Here is a 14783-nt window from a genome sequence, read left to right as displayed (position 1 = left end):
TTTAAAGAATATTGCAAAGCTTACAGTGGTCAAAAACAGCATGGTATTGGCATACAGACAGATAAACTGACCAATGGTATCTAATCGAGGGTTCAGAAATAGACCTACCTATCTACAGACAATGGATCTTTGATAAGGCAATCAAGCCAACCCAAGTGGGACAGAGATGGCTCTTCAATAAATGAGTTTAGAGAACTGGATATCCATATGCAAAAAAATGAAAGAGGACCCATATCTCACACTTATACAAAAGTTAATTGAAAATGGATTAAAGACCTAAACGTTAGAGCTAAACCCATAAAACTTATAGAAGAAAATGTATGGAAATGTCTTATAAACCTTGTGATAGGAGGTGGTTTCCTAGACCTTACACCCAAAGCAGAAGCAATGAAAATATAAATAAATAAATGGGGTCACCTCAAAATTAAACACTTTTGTGCATCAAAGAACTTTGTCAGAAAAGTAAAAAGGCAGCCTATGCAAGGGGAGACAATATTTGGAAACTACGTTCAGATAATGGCTTAATATACAGAATAAAGAGATTCTATAATTCAACAACAGAAATACAAACAACCCAATTTAAAAATGGGCAAAGGACATGAACAGACACTTTTCAAAAGAGGAAATACAAATGGCTAAAAGGCATATGAAAAGATGCTCAACTTCACTGGCTATTAGGGAAATGAAAATCAAAACCATAATGAGATATCATCTCATACCCACTAGAATGGTCATTATCAAAAAAACAGAAAACAACAAGTCTTGGAGAAGATGTGGAGAAAGAGGCACGCTTATTCATTGCTGGTGGAAATAGAGAAAGGTACAACCACTCTGGAAGGAAGTTTTGCAGTTCCTCAGGAAGCTAAGTTTAGAATTGCCATATGGTCCAGCAATCCAATTACTTGGTATATATTCAGAAGAAGTGAAGGCAAACATACAGACATTTGCACACCAATATTTATTGCGGCATTATTCACAATTGCCAAGAGATGGAAACAGCCCTAATGTCTGTCAACGGAGGAGTGGCTAAACAAGCTGTGGCGTAACATACGATGGAGGTAGCAGTGTGGATGAACCTTGAGGACATTATGTTAAGTGAAATAAGCCAGACATAAAAGGACAAATACTGTATGGTCTCACTAATATGAACTAATATAAATGAGTGAACTTTGAGAGTTGAAGTTAAGAACACAGGTTATCAGGAGACAGGAGGAGGGCAGAAAGTGGGCATTTGGTGCTAAAGGAATACAGAATGTATAAAAGGACTAACAGTAAAGATTCAGAAATGCATAGCACAATTAATATCTGATGGTAACAGAATAACATAAGAACACTGAATGAAGCTGAATATGGGAATGGCTGAGAGAGAAGAGCTGGGGCATGTATGACACCAAAGGGAAAGACTGAGGATAAAGACTGAGATGGTATAACTTAGGAATGCCTAGAGTGGACAATGATAGAGATTAAATGAACAAATGGAAGAAGGCTTTTGCATAAGGGAGAACAAATGAATGCCAAAATGCAAGGTGTTGAAAATGGAATGGAATACAGGGTAAAATACAATCAATGCAAGCTAGGGTCTACAGTTAACAGTAACATCATAATATGCTTCCACTGAATGTAACAAAGGCAATATACCAAAGCTGTATGTCAATAAGCAGGGTATACAAGGAAGGGGTACGGGATTCTTCGCAAAGAAAAGGAAATGTCCTTATATAGATTGTGGTGGCAAACCCATAGCTATGTGATTTTATCAGGAACCATTAATTTTTTACTTAGGTTGGTTTGTATGATGTGCAAATAAAACTGTTTAAAAATGAAAACAAAACAAAACAATGAGATACTGACCAAACCACAGGTAAACTTTCTGATTCAATAATCTTTCACTGATTACCATCAGGTCACCTCTAGCATAACTTCTATACTATTCATTATAAAATGATGGACAGTTACTTAATACTTAATGACTGTTTCAATTTAGTTATATAAAAAAGTCTTATATGAAATTAAAAAACAAGTAGACCTAAAGCTATTCTGGATAGAGTTACCCTGTTTAAGACGATAAGAAAACCTCATTTTCATGATAATGTACCATAAACTGGAAAAGTAAGTAGCAAAAGCATAAATACCCAAAGAAAAATTTATGAGGTGAAACATAAAATATAGCCATAAACTAATTTAAATGGTTGCCACCTGCTATATGTTAATAGGTAATAAATGGCAGAGTTAAGCTACAGGGAAGAATGCTTGGAAAGATGTATATACAAACATTTTAGAAAATGTATGAGTGGTAGAATACTCTTCTTATTTTTCTATGTGTTCTAAACTTTCTTTTTTTTTTTTTTTAACATGGGTCTCCGGCATGGCAGATGAGAACTCTACCTGCTGAGCCACCGTGGTCTGCCCTAAACTTTTTATAATGAACATTACTCTTATAATTACGAAAAGGTGTTTACGTGTTTGTTTGAAACCCATGAAAGACAGTGCAGCATGGGGGACCAGGCAGTCAGCTCAGCTGGGCAATCCCGGCTCTGCCACTTACCAGCCAGGTGACCCAGGCAGGTCACTTCACCTTTCTGCGCCTCAACTTCTGCATAAAATGAGGATAATAAGTGTTTCTTATCTCAAAGGGGCTTTTATTAAATGAGTGAATACTCCTAAAGTGTTAGAACACTGCCTGGCCTATACTAAGTGTAAAAAGAGTTTGATGATTATGATGATATAATTTTGTATTAAAAAGATTATAGGATTATTTGCTACCTTAACATTCACTAAAAATAACTTCAACTAAAATAAATGAAAAACATTTCCTGATTTCACTGAAAGAAATGTCAATATTTTTGACATAAACTTTCCTGCCTATTAAAATAGAAACTCTAAGTTATTCATTCTGATAGGAAAAAAACAAATGTGTTACAGAAGCTAGAGGACAAGGGCAAGAATGACAAGACCAGTTTTTTTCTGTATGTAATATCTAAAGGTCCTAAGAAAAGAAGAAAAGGTAGGGTGGACAGAGAGAAAGTGACCCCATACCACTGAATGGTCCTGCTCTAAGGAGAAAGCCTCTTTCAGACCTACCCTCTGGGGTTCCCACCACCAGCTCAGGGACTGTGCTGGAGCTACCGAGGGCCTCGCTGCTCAGCCCTTCCTGCAGGGCAGTGTCTGGGATGGCGACAGCCAGCGCCATGCCTTGTTTCTTGCAGGAGGCAGCAGTCTCTTGAGAGGGTGTGATGGCAGGTGGAGTCCAACGGGGCACAAAGGTTATGCCTTCTTCTTCTAATTGACGAAGATAATACTCAATTATCTCTTTTCCCTTTAAAACAAAACCAATGTTAATGTTACTGTGTATGCAATACACAAATTATTGATCCCTTAAAGTTTTGGGGTGTTTCTTTTGTGATATATTCACACACTATACAAACCATCCAAAGTGGATAATCACTGGCTCACAGTATCATCACATGGTTGTATATACAACCCCAGGATCAATTTTAGAACATTTTCTTACTACAGAAAAGAAATAAAAAGAAATCTTCTCATCTTTAAAGGTTTTTAAAACATGAATTAAAATTGCACTGCTACAGAATAAATAGGGAAAAAGGCTACTGCCTTTGTGGTTTCATTTCTCTTAATTATTTTACTTCCTCTTCTTTAAAGATTGAGGAAACAATATCTAAAGAGGTTGAATTTTTTTATATGACTAATTTAAAGCACTGATTCACACTACTGATACTTAATATGTCCTTGATGTCTCAATCCAAATTCTTTCTAATACAATACCCTAAAAAGAAACAAGCCTTTAGAAAGCACCCCCCAACACCACAGTGACACATTTCAAACTTCAAATTCCACAACAGTGATGGGTAACGGCCTAAAAATGAGAGGGTCCATAGAAGACGGAAGGAACCACTCAAGGGTTAGGGGACCCCTGAGAGGCCCTGCAGTAACCATCTGTGAGTACAACAGTACATCCCTCAGCAGACCCTGAGGCAGAGCCTGGAGGGCTTAAGCTAGTTGCTACCGCCTCACCCCAACTTCAACCTTTCCCAGCAATTCCAAGCACAGAATGCCACAGCCAGCAGCTTTTCCTCCTCCTTGCCTTCAACGGCAACTAGCATCACCTGCAGCCCATCTCTTCCTTCCATTCCCTGGGTCACAAGGCACTGGGAAGTCAAAGTGGTTCCTCCCCATGAAATGGCTGGAAATCCTTGACCAGCCCCTCCCCCACCTCCCCAAAAGACTGTCAACTCAGAACACCTCAGAGATGCCTGTTTGCCCTTTTCCTAAAATCCCAAGATGGGCTCACTTTTTTAATGTTGCTGGTATATTGCTTCATTGCGATCTTTTCCACTGTACTTTCAAAACCAAAGAAAGATTTAATATCTAAACTGGCAGACTGTTCAAAACAGGTCCAGTCTTCATTTTCAGGGTGAACCTGCAGATAAAAGAGAATGTATTCCCATTAACTACACCGACAACTGAAACAATCATTCATCTGCTACTGAGTCAACTGGTAACCAGAAGAAAACACCTATTTGCTAATCATGTTATCATCATGAAAACAGATGGAAAAGTTACACAGAGAGGTTCAGACTCCTGAAAGACCCAAATAATCTTCCCCAAATATGTTTTAAAATGACTACAAAAGGAAAGCTTCTTTTTTGGTTCCTTCATTCACCCAATATCCTTAATGAGCACTGCTTGACAAGTACTGATTTTCAACATAAACAAAACAAAGGTCCCTGCCTTATGAAGCTTACAGTCTAGCATAGGAAGGCAGGAAATTAACCATAAACATAATAAGTAAGACAAATTATAGCTGTTGGGAGATGAGTTATATGGAGAAAAAGGAAAGGTAGAGTAGGGTTAGAAGGATGGGGAGGGGGATGTCAGCAGGAGGCAGAGTTAAATATGGTGGTCAGGGCTGGCTTCATCCAGAAGGGAAGATTTAAGCAAAGACAGAAGGAGGCGAGGGAGTGAGTCTGGCAGAGATCTGAGGAAGAGCGTTCCCAGCAGAGCAAGCACTCAGAGCCAGGGTCCTCAGGGGAAGGCATCTGTGTGGTCAGACAACAGGGGGTCATGCAGCTGCACGCAAAGGAGAGGCTCAGTAGAGCCGGGGTTAGAAGAACCTAGGGTCCTATGAGCTTGAGAAGCCCCTGGGCTCTTACAGGAGTGAAAAGTGGAGACATTGCAGGGTTCTGAGCCCAGAGAACTGAAATATCTGACATATTTTAAATGAATCACTTTGGAATCAGTGTTGAGAATATATTACAGGAGGATAAGGGGAGAAACAGACAGATCTATTAAGAGGTCATTCTGACAACCTGGTAAGAGAAGTATCTTGAAACAGGGTGGTAAGCAGTGAAGATAGGAAGACAGATAATTACTCTTGGATTTAATTTCAAAGGTAAATAATACCCTCGGTCCTTCAGTATATATTTCTGAAGTGTTAGATTGGGAAAAAGTGGCATGTTAAAGTAATATTAAATATTTATTTTATTTTGTCTATTTAATATTAAATATTAAGTAAATTTAAAAATAAATCACCATTTCATTAGTCTACTTTAACTGTCACAAAAAATAATCCATTCTGCTGTAAACGACCGAGCCACCCTACTGATCCCACTTATCTGAAATGAGTGACAACCTTTGATGAAGAACTGCCCTCTAAGACAAAGAACTGCACTGTTTAAAATGATAGTCAGCACATCTTTCCCTGCCTGCTGAGTACTCACGGTATAGCAGCAATGCTCGTTAATGATAACCCGATTAGAAAACGTTTCATTATGGGCCTCTATATGCAGAGTACGTTCCCGAGAATTCAGTGAGTTTTTCTGGACAAAATACACATAATCAACTCCTGCAATCTGAACAGAAATAGAGAGAAGGGGTTCATTAAGAACACCCACTAGCAATAGAAGTGGTATATTACAGCCATAAGCTGTATCAAAAAAAATTTTTTTTTAAATGAGAGTTGCCTATTATGATGCCCTTTTAGTTACCTTTTTCAGCAGTCTGGGTGCATCTATGTCCAGTTTACAACGTCGTTCAATAACATGAATAGCCCCATCTTCACTCTTGAATTCATTCACAGTGTCGCTGTCCACAAACATTGGAATCAAAGGACATGTAGGAAACCTCCTTTCATAGGCCTGTATATTAATGAATTAAAAAAAAAAGGACTGAACAAAAATGCAATTTAATATTTTGTAATTGATAGTTGCATCACAACCATCTTAGTCTTTACATCTTAAGCTTTCATTAAAAAACATAAAGACTTCTGGTGTTTGTGGATTGAAGACTCAACAGAGTAAAGATGTCAATTCTCCCGAAATTGATATACAGGTTTAATGCAATTCCTATCAAAATTCCAGCAAGAAATTTTTTGCAGCTATAAACAGGATTATTTTAAAATGTATATGGAAAGACAAAGGAAGCAGACTAGCTAAAAAAGAAAAATAAATTGGGAGGAATCATGCTACCTGGCATTAGGGCTCCCTCTATAGCTACATCAAGACTGAACGGCACTAGCAGAGGGATAGAAATACACAGCTAGGGATAGAACAGGGAAGCCAGAAAGAGAGCCACACAAATAGGCCCAACCAACTTTTGAAAAAGGTGCAAACACAACTGAATGGAAGAAGGATGGCTTTTTCAGCAAATGGTGCCAGAGTAAGTGGATATCCAGAGGCAATGAAATTAACCTCAGTCTAAGCGTCACACCATCACAAAAATTAACTCAACCATGGACTTAGACGCAAAAATGTAAAACTATAAAACCATGAGGAAAAAAACATTGGAGAAAATGTTTGGAATCTAGGGCTAGGCAAATAGTTCTGAGACTTGACACCAAAATCACAACCCATAAAAGGAAAAACAGATAAAATATGCTTCATCAAAATTAAAAACTTTTGCTCTGCTAATGACCACGTTAAGAGGTCTTCAAAAAGAAAAGCTATGGACTGGGAGAAAATATTTGCAAACCACTACCCAACAAAAAACTCATACCTATAATCTATAAAGAGCTCTCAAAATAAAACAATTTAAAATTCTGATTAGAAAACAGGCAAAAGACATGAACAGACACCACCAAAGAGGATACACAGATGGCAAAAAGCATGTGCAAAAATGCAAAATTAGTCATTAGCCATCAGGAAAATGCAAATTAAAACCACCAGGAAATACTACTTACACACCTATTAGAGGGGCTAAAATTAAAAATTGTCACCATACCAAATGCTGGAAAGGATGAAGAGAAATTGGATCACTCATACATTGCTGGTAGGAGTATAAAATGGTATAACCACTGTGGAAAACAGTTTGGCAGTTTTTAAAAGTCTATATATGCAACTGCCATACCATCCAGCCAAGGCATTCACAAACTTTTCTCCCCAAGAACCAAAACCTTACGTTCCCAAATATCTGTACATCAATGCTCAAAAAAGCCTCACTCATCAGAGCCCTAAGCTGGAAACAGCCCAGATGTCCTTTCACTAGCAGCTGGTTAAACAAACTGTGATCCACCCAGACCATGGAAAACTGGTTAGCACAGAGAAGAATGGCCTGCTGATGTACATTACAACATGGATGGCTCTCCAAAGCAGAACACTGAGTGAGAAAAGCCTAAAAGCTGTAATTGATATAATTTCACTTACATATCATTCTTGAAATGACAAAATTATAGAAATGGACAACAGCTTACCAATTGCCAGGAGTTAAAGAGATGTGAGGGCAGGAAGGAAGTTGGTGTGGCAATAAAAGGGCAATAAGAGGGACATTTTAGATCAACTGTTATTGAGGTCACTCTCCTGGTTGTCATATTATACTATAGTTTGCAAGATGTCACCACTGGGGAAAATGGGTAAAGAGCACATGGGCTCTCTCAGTGTTATTTAACATCAGTGCTCAATGACTGCAAGGTAGTACTTGGGTTGGAGTTACAGATGACCCTCTTTTCTAAGGTTGTTCTAAAGCACTGGGTGAGAAGGAACTATGACTTTCACCTTAACATGTTTAAGAAAGTAATTTACAGTGTGCAACATTAATGGAAACAGAACAAATTGCGGTAATTTTATCTATCACAGGTGCAAGCAGTTTTGGCGCATCATCATAGTAAACCCTGACTTTCATGGAGAAGTTTCTTGACGTTCACCTTGCACAAGCTTGACCACCTGGGTATAAGTAACATTCAGATCACAAAAGCTATGATGCAAGACCCCAAAAGCACCGGAGTAGTTATTCCACCTAGGATATGTGCTATAATTAGGTTCAAAGCAATTTCTTGAATGAATCTCATTTTTCTCTCCTTAACATTACATGGGTAAGTTGATATAAAGCATTTGTGCTGAGCTCCCACTCCCTATGTCTTTCTAAGGTACCATGATAGGCAACACAGAAGAGAGGGAGGGGGAGAAGAGATGAAGAAAAGAATTTAGCAAAGGTAGTAGTGAAATGCGTAAGTGTCCGGGCATAAGCATGAGCCATGACTTAGAAACAGGAGGTGGAAGGTCAGAGGTTTAGGAGAGGCCTCACAAGGAAGGAAGCGTTTACACTGGAACTCAGTTTTGGGAAGGTTTGCTTATAGTTAGCAAAGATGGGGAGGGTGTTCCAGAAAAGCTACTGCAAGGGAAGCTGGGGTGTGAGCAAGGATCCAGCTGGGGTGTGAGCAAGGATCCTGAGGCCGGGGGAGGGAGAAGGTGGGAGGTGAACGGGGAGGAGCACTCTAGGTCCCTGCTTCTCTGAGCAAATGCAGCCAGGTACAGAGAACAGGTGGGGGAAGAGCTTGGCTGCTGCAGCTGAGCCTCCCTCAGCAGGGAGGAGGGAACACCATCATGTGATTAGTCAGGTTTTCAGAGAATTAGTGCGCAGGGGTCACGTGTGTGACAGTCTGGGGGAGGGAGGAAGGTAAAACCCACATGCAATGACTAATTGCATTTGCTGGTTAAATGTTTCCACTTTGGCACTGAAAACACATTCTTCCATATTAATGTACAATTTCCCCCAAATATATTCTGAATACCACCATTGTCATAGTTTTGATAAATCATACAATATTTGCTTCTTAATGCATATTATAATAAAAAAGGATTTAAGAAGATTATTTAACTGCTCAGATCATATCACAGGTAAGTCATATGAATTATAATCTTTGAGCATTAAGTATTGACACTGAACAATGAAGTCTAGAAAAAAACTGCAGATTATCATTTGTTGTACAGTATCACAGAAAACTGTCTAAAGTGCTTTTTAAAATTGGACTACACTCAAGCAAAAAAAAAAAAGCTGCCTAAGCACATTCTAGAGGTATGAAGTACCAAGAAATTGAGAATACAAGAACTTCAAACAAAACTGCTAACTTACACAAAGAGTACAGTGAGCACTGACCAAGAAATGGCCTAAGCTACAATCTCTCCTATTTAAGTATATGAGTTAGACCATTTTCAAAATCCCCAGGACATCCTTTAAATTCTTGAGAAGTTGTCAGTATAAGACATTACCCACATAGCCTAGCCTAGAACTTAAAATATACTAAAAACTTTCCATTCTCTGGAAAAGTACCCATCTATGGAGACTTATGTTTGCACAGACATCCTATTTTACCTTGGTTTACCCCAGCCAAATGGCATTCAAAGCATCCAGACTAAAGAGCGACTAACAGAGCATCAGCCTGTTTCTCTCTGTAGCGCTGTGCATATACAAGAGTGGTTAGTAAGCGTCTCTACTCCTCCCCCTGCCGTCTCTTCTGAGTCCTGTCATCCTGCTACCAAATGTGTCAGCCACAGAGCAGAGACAAGCCCCATTTCTCTTTGTATCTCCAGGACCTTAGCTGGGGCCTGAAATGAAGTCACTGTTCAATACACATTTTTGAATTAAGGGTTAAATGCTTACTAAATAAACAAATGAATCCAGTATTTTCTTTCTGTGCTCCCTCAATGTGGTCTGTCTTTCAGACATGTGAAGTTAATGAATTCTGCAGACTGTTAGGAGGTAAAACCCTGGCTTCTTAGAGGATTATGGGAAGGGAAGACTGCAAACAATTGATATAACTTTTGTCTCTGAAAGTGCTTATATACCAGTACCTTGGCTTTTCTCTATAAGGTATGTCAGCAGCCCCTGAAAAACTGAAGCATTCTGATTTCATGAAAACATTAAATATGTACTAGCCCTATCCCCTGGAAGGGCCCTGAAGCACTGACACCTCAATAGCAATGAGCAAACCTGGCATCCAGATTTTAATTTCTAAATACAATTCCCTAACAAAAAGGAATCGGGACTCCTTGGAGAATTGGTGATTACAAGTCTGGTGCAAGGAAAGTTCAAGGTGAGTGAAGTATTTTTACCAGAAAACAGGAAGTGCTCAGTGTCTGATGGGGACAAGTCACAAGGTCACAGGAAGCAGCCTGGAGGGTTATACTGGTTTATTCTTACGGTGTAAATTGAACACCAGGAAAAAAAAAAAGATTGTAAGCATTATAAAACCACAGCGAAACTCAAGTATGGGCAGGGGAGGAAATTTTCAAAGAATGCCAACTAATAACACAGAACAACTGGCAGAAAAAGCACCACTTTCCAACAACCACTGTAAAATACTGAATGGGGCAAGAATCATCAATGGTGCTTAAAGGACCATAAAGGCTGTTGGAAGAGATACACAATATCTCCAGTTACCTTCCTTTAGAGAGTTACAAAGGGACAAAGGTGCCTTTATAATGGAATGATCTGGCAGGAACCACCTTGGAGCCTGGGCCCTCAGGAGCCTCAACTGAGGACCAACAGTGAGACAAGCTGACAATCTGGTGTGGCGAACACAGGACCACTACATACATCTTAACGGAAATGGTTAACCTGAAGCTAATCCTGAGGAAACAATCAGACAAACCCAAATTACGGAACATTCTGCAAAACACCCAGTCTGGACGCTTAGAAAAGAGGAAAAAAGTGTCTTGAACAACAAACAAAAAAGTCAACTGAAGAGAGGACTTTCAAATAAAACACTTCACTGCTTCTGGATCAGGAAAACAAAAAGGCAGTAAAGAACATTTGAAAGCGACTATGCATTACATATTAAATAATAATATTCTAACAGTGTGAAATTTCTTGTGTGTGATGGTGGTACTATGGTTATACAGAATATCTTTATTCATAGGTAAGACATGCTTTAGCATGTAGGGTAGTGTCATGATATATAACTGACTTTCAAATGGCTCTACAAACAAAAGTGTGTGCACATGAGAGAAAGCAAGCATGTTATTTTTTTTAGGTAAAATATTTACAGGTGTTCGCTATACTTTTTTATCTACTTTTCTGAAAAAAGAAAAATTTTCAAAATAAAATTTTGGGAATGAAAAAGTTAGAATGGCCATAACTCAAATACCCCTAAAGAGTGGGATAGAAAGATCAAAGGTGATGGTGGAATTATACAGAGAAGGTAGGATTTAACAAATGATTATGATTGCTGAATTGTTAAACTGGTATTTCTTTTAGTCTCTAGGATCTTAGAGTAGCTAGAAGTAAAAACCTAAAATTGTGGAATTGTAACATACCAAACTCTGAAATCTGTTCTATAACTAATTGTTGTGTTGTGCTTTGAAATTTATTGTTTTGTATACATGGCATTTTTCACAAAAAAAGAAAAAAAAGTTGATTGTGATAATAAAAACATATTTATTCCTCCTAGCCTCCTATATTCTGGAGAAGCTAGAAGGAAAAACCTGAGAGGATCATATAGTAGCCCATGACAAACTCTGGGATCTGTCCCGTGTACTTATTGAAGAGTGCTTTAAAAACTATTGCTTATTTCTTTCTTGCTTTGTATATCTGTTATATTCTACAGTAAAAAAAGTGAAAAAAATAAAATAAATAAAAGGGGAAAAACATCAATAGGAAAAAAAGGTGGCTTTGAGGTTAAAAAAAAAGGCCATATGTAAGATAAACACAGCACTAGAGCTTATCCAGGTTAGCACAAATCAACAAATATCACATTTGTATTGTCTTCTGCACATAATTAAGTGCTATGTTGCCATGTTTTATATGTGAAAATTATACAAATTTTAGTTTTGCTCAAAGCTTTGGTCCCAGATAGAGGGTAGTGGGCCGGGTCTGCAGTATGAGGGAACCAGCGTCTCTCCCTGGCACCTCCTGTCTAGTCCCAGCTCGCAGGGGCTCGGAGGAGGTACAGGCCCAGAGGCCACTCTCAAAGAGAGGACGCTCTCAAAGAGAGGCCAGTAATCTGGATTTTTATGTGAAACGTCCCTATTTTAAAAGCCCTATTTAAGCCAAAGAGCCCATGTCAAGCAGACTTTCAATTTTCATCTCTGTGGCATGACTCAGAGAACCTAGGCAGAAGCCCATATTTCAACTTTGACCAGGTTCAAATCACCATACCATAAAAGAAGCATCAGTTTTCAAATGCCTGATTTTTTTTTTTGCAAACTATCTGCCATTTCCTTATCATGTCCAACATTTGTGAAATACAAAAATCAAGAAATGCTGAACAAAATTAAATCTTCCAGTAATAATTTCTTCAGAAGAGAAATATTCTTTGATGCCTTCCTTTTAAAGAAAACATTACTTTTGTAAGAGAAAAAAAATCATAATCATTTGCTCACTTTTTGTTTAACCCATCAACCTTTCAATAATAAAAACAAAACTAGGGCCTAATCAACTTGCCCCTGAAAGGAAATCTGCCTTTTGGGAACTTGGCTTCCTCCTGCTTCCCCACACCCGCTCTTCCTCTTTCAAAAGAGATTTCTGAGCCTGCAATTTGGGAGCTTGACAACAGTACTTTCAGTTTTTAACAACCTTTGAATGCAATTCTGACATATTTAAAGGTAGTACTGTGCTGCAAAAAAACCATATTTTAGTGAAGGAGTTTCAACTTGGGAATTAATGAATTTGATGCCATATTATTCCAGGAACAGCTCTTAAGAAGAAATCCCATTTAAAGAGCCTACCTTTCAAATGAACTATATTCATATCCAACTAAGCCAACGAACCAAGCCAGCAGCTTTCCTGTAACAATTTGGATATTCTACGGCACTGGGCTTGATTTACAGACAGATCTGGTTTTACCCTGGAACGACTAAGCAAATGAGAAAACAAACTATAGCTTAAGTCCCTCTTAGAAGCTGTGAGGACTCAAAGAAACAAACAATATTCCACATATCAAGAGAATGCGGCAAAACTTGGCAGGTGAACTCACTGCCCACCCCCCCCACCCCCCCAATGTGGGATATGACTCTCAGAGATAAGCCAGGACCCAGCATCATGGGACTGAGACACCTTCCTGACCAAAAGGGGGAAGAAAAAAATACGACAAAATAGAGTTTCAGTGGCTGAGAGATTTCAGAGTCGAGAGGTTATCCTGGAGGTTATTCTTTTGCATTATATAGATATCCCATTTTAGTTTTTAGTGTATTTGAATAACTAGAAGGAAATAACTGTAACTGTTGCACTGTATTTCAGTAACCCTGATTCATGAAGATTGTATAAATATAGCTTTTACAATGTGATTGTGAAAATGTTGTGGCTGTTGCTCCCTTTATCCAGGGTTTGGACAGATGAGTAAAAAATTAAGGACACAAAATGAATAAATTATAAGAGGGGGAATAAGGGGTAAAAAAAAAGGGTAGATTGTAATACTAGTGGTCAATGAGAGGGAGGGGTAAGGGTTATGGGATGTATGCTTTTTTTTTTCTTTTTTCTTTTTATTTCTTTTTCTGAAGTGACGTAAATATTCTTAAAAAAATCACGGTGATGATACACAACTATGACTGCACACTTTGGATGGACTGGATGGTGTGTGAAGATATCTCAAAAACAAAAAGAAAAGAAAATGTGGCAAACTGACTGAAGTTCCTCAGACATACAGTTTTCTAATTCATTCACCATCAAAACAGCAGATGTGTTCAGAGGGCTTTCCTTGGGTAGGCACCATGGTAAAGAGTCTTCAGAATACAGCACAGGGGTCAGTTTCTTTAGAGAGACAATACAAAAACTACTAACTGTGTACATGGTAGAAGAAAAGCCCGAGGAAGGAGACTTGCTGTCAAATGAGCAGTCCTAACAATACAGTTGCTTAAGATGCTCAAGGAAAAGTCATTTCTGGTCCGGGTGGCCAAGGCTTTACTCAGGAAGTACATCTGCAGAGGATCTGGAAGAGTGGGCAGCTTTAGAGAAGTGACCCAAAGAGAAGGGAACATTCCTGGTGAGAGGAACAAGAGCAAAAACCAAAAGGGAGCAAAGCCAGGACGGACTCCAGAGAATTCTTTCAGAACCACTGACAAAATGTCAGTTTACTCAGAAGTTGGCTCAATACAGGAGGTATTGAATAGCTTCAAGTGCTATGGCCTGCTGCTGAAACCCAAAAGAATCTAAGCGAATTCTCGATATGAAAAGTGACAATTACCCAGGGTGCAGGGGGGGGACCACCATTTTACCTTATCACAATTCAGACCTTTGTGTGGTTTGTGCCACTTTTTGTTTCTATCACCAAATAAAAAGTCACCCAGGTGTCAAATTACATGCTATTTGTGAACAGATGTGTTCTAACTTAATAAAAGATTTAAAGTCCAAAAATTTTGAACGCTTTTAAAGAAAAATTATAGCCCAGTGACTTATGGCCTACTTGGTTTATTCACCCAAATACTCCATGACAGCCCCAGAAGCCCGGCCCCTTCGACCTGGTGCGAGACCACTCACGAAGGGCAGGCCGCTCCCGCGGTCCCACTGGCAAGGGATGCCCTCCACCCAAGCCACTTTCCTCAAATGGGCCAATACATCAA

The 14783-nt window shown here is 38.8% G+C and overlaps 1 protein-coding gene across 4 annotated transcripts in view; it reads right to left on the bottom strand.

Annotated features, from left to right (window-relative positions):
- SEC14L1 (SEC14 like lipid binding 1) overlaps positions 1 to 14783 on the bottom strand; it is a 97013-nt gene that overhangs the window by 57451 nt on the left and 24779 nt on the right. For all 4 annotated transcript variants that reach the window (XM_077163948.1, XM_077163950.1, XM_077163951.1 and 1 more), the window contains exons 3-6: positions 6003 to 6152; positions 5736 to 5867; positions 4307 to 4435; positions 3079 to 3313 (exon numbers count right to left, since the gene is read on the bottom strand). In XM_077163948.1, the coding sequence (XP_077020063.1) occupies positions 3079 to 3313; positions 4307 to 4435; positions 5736 to 5867; positions 6003 to 6152 (646 nt within the window). The remainder of the gene's footprint in view (positions 1 to 3078; positions 3314 to 4306; positions 4436 to 5735; positions 5868 to 6002; positions 6153 to 14783) is intronic.

This window comes from Tamandua tetradactyla, chromosome 6 (assembly GCF_023851605.1).
Source record: "Tamandua tetradactyla isolate mTamTet1 chromosome 6, mTamTet1.pri, whole genome shotgun sequence".
In the NCBI taxonomy this organism is placed as follows: domain Eukaryota; kingdom Metazoa; phylum Chordata; class Mammalia; order Pilosa; family Myrmecophagidae; genus Tamandua; species Tamandua tetradactyla.
The sequence above is the reverse complement of the archived record's forward strand: the minus strand, read 5'-3'. Positions and strand labels throughout refer to the sequence as shown.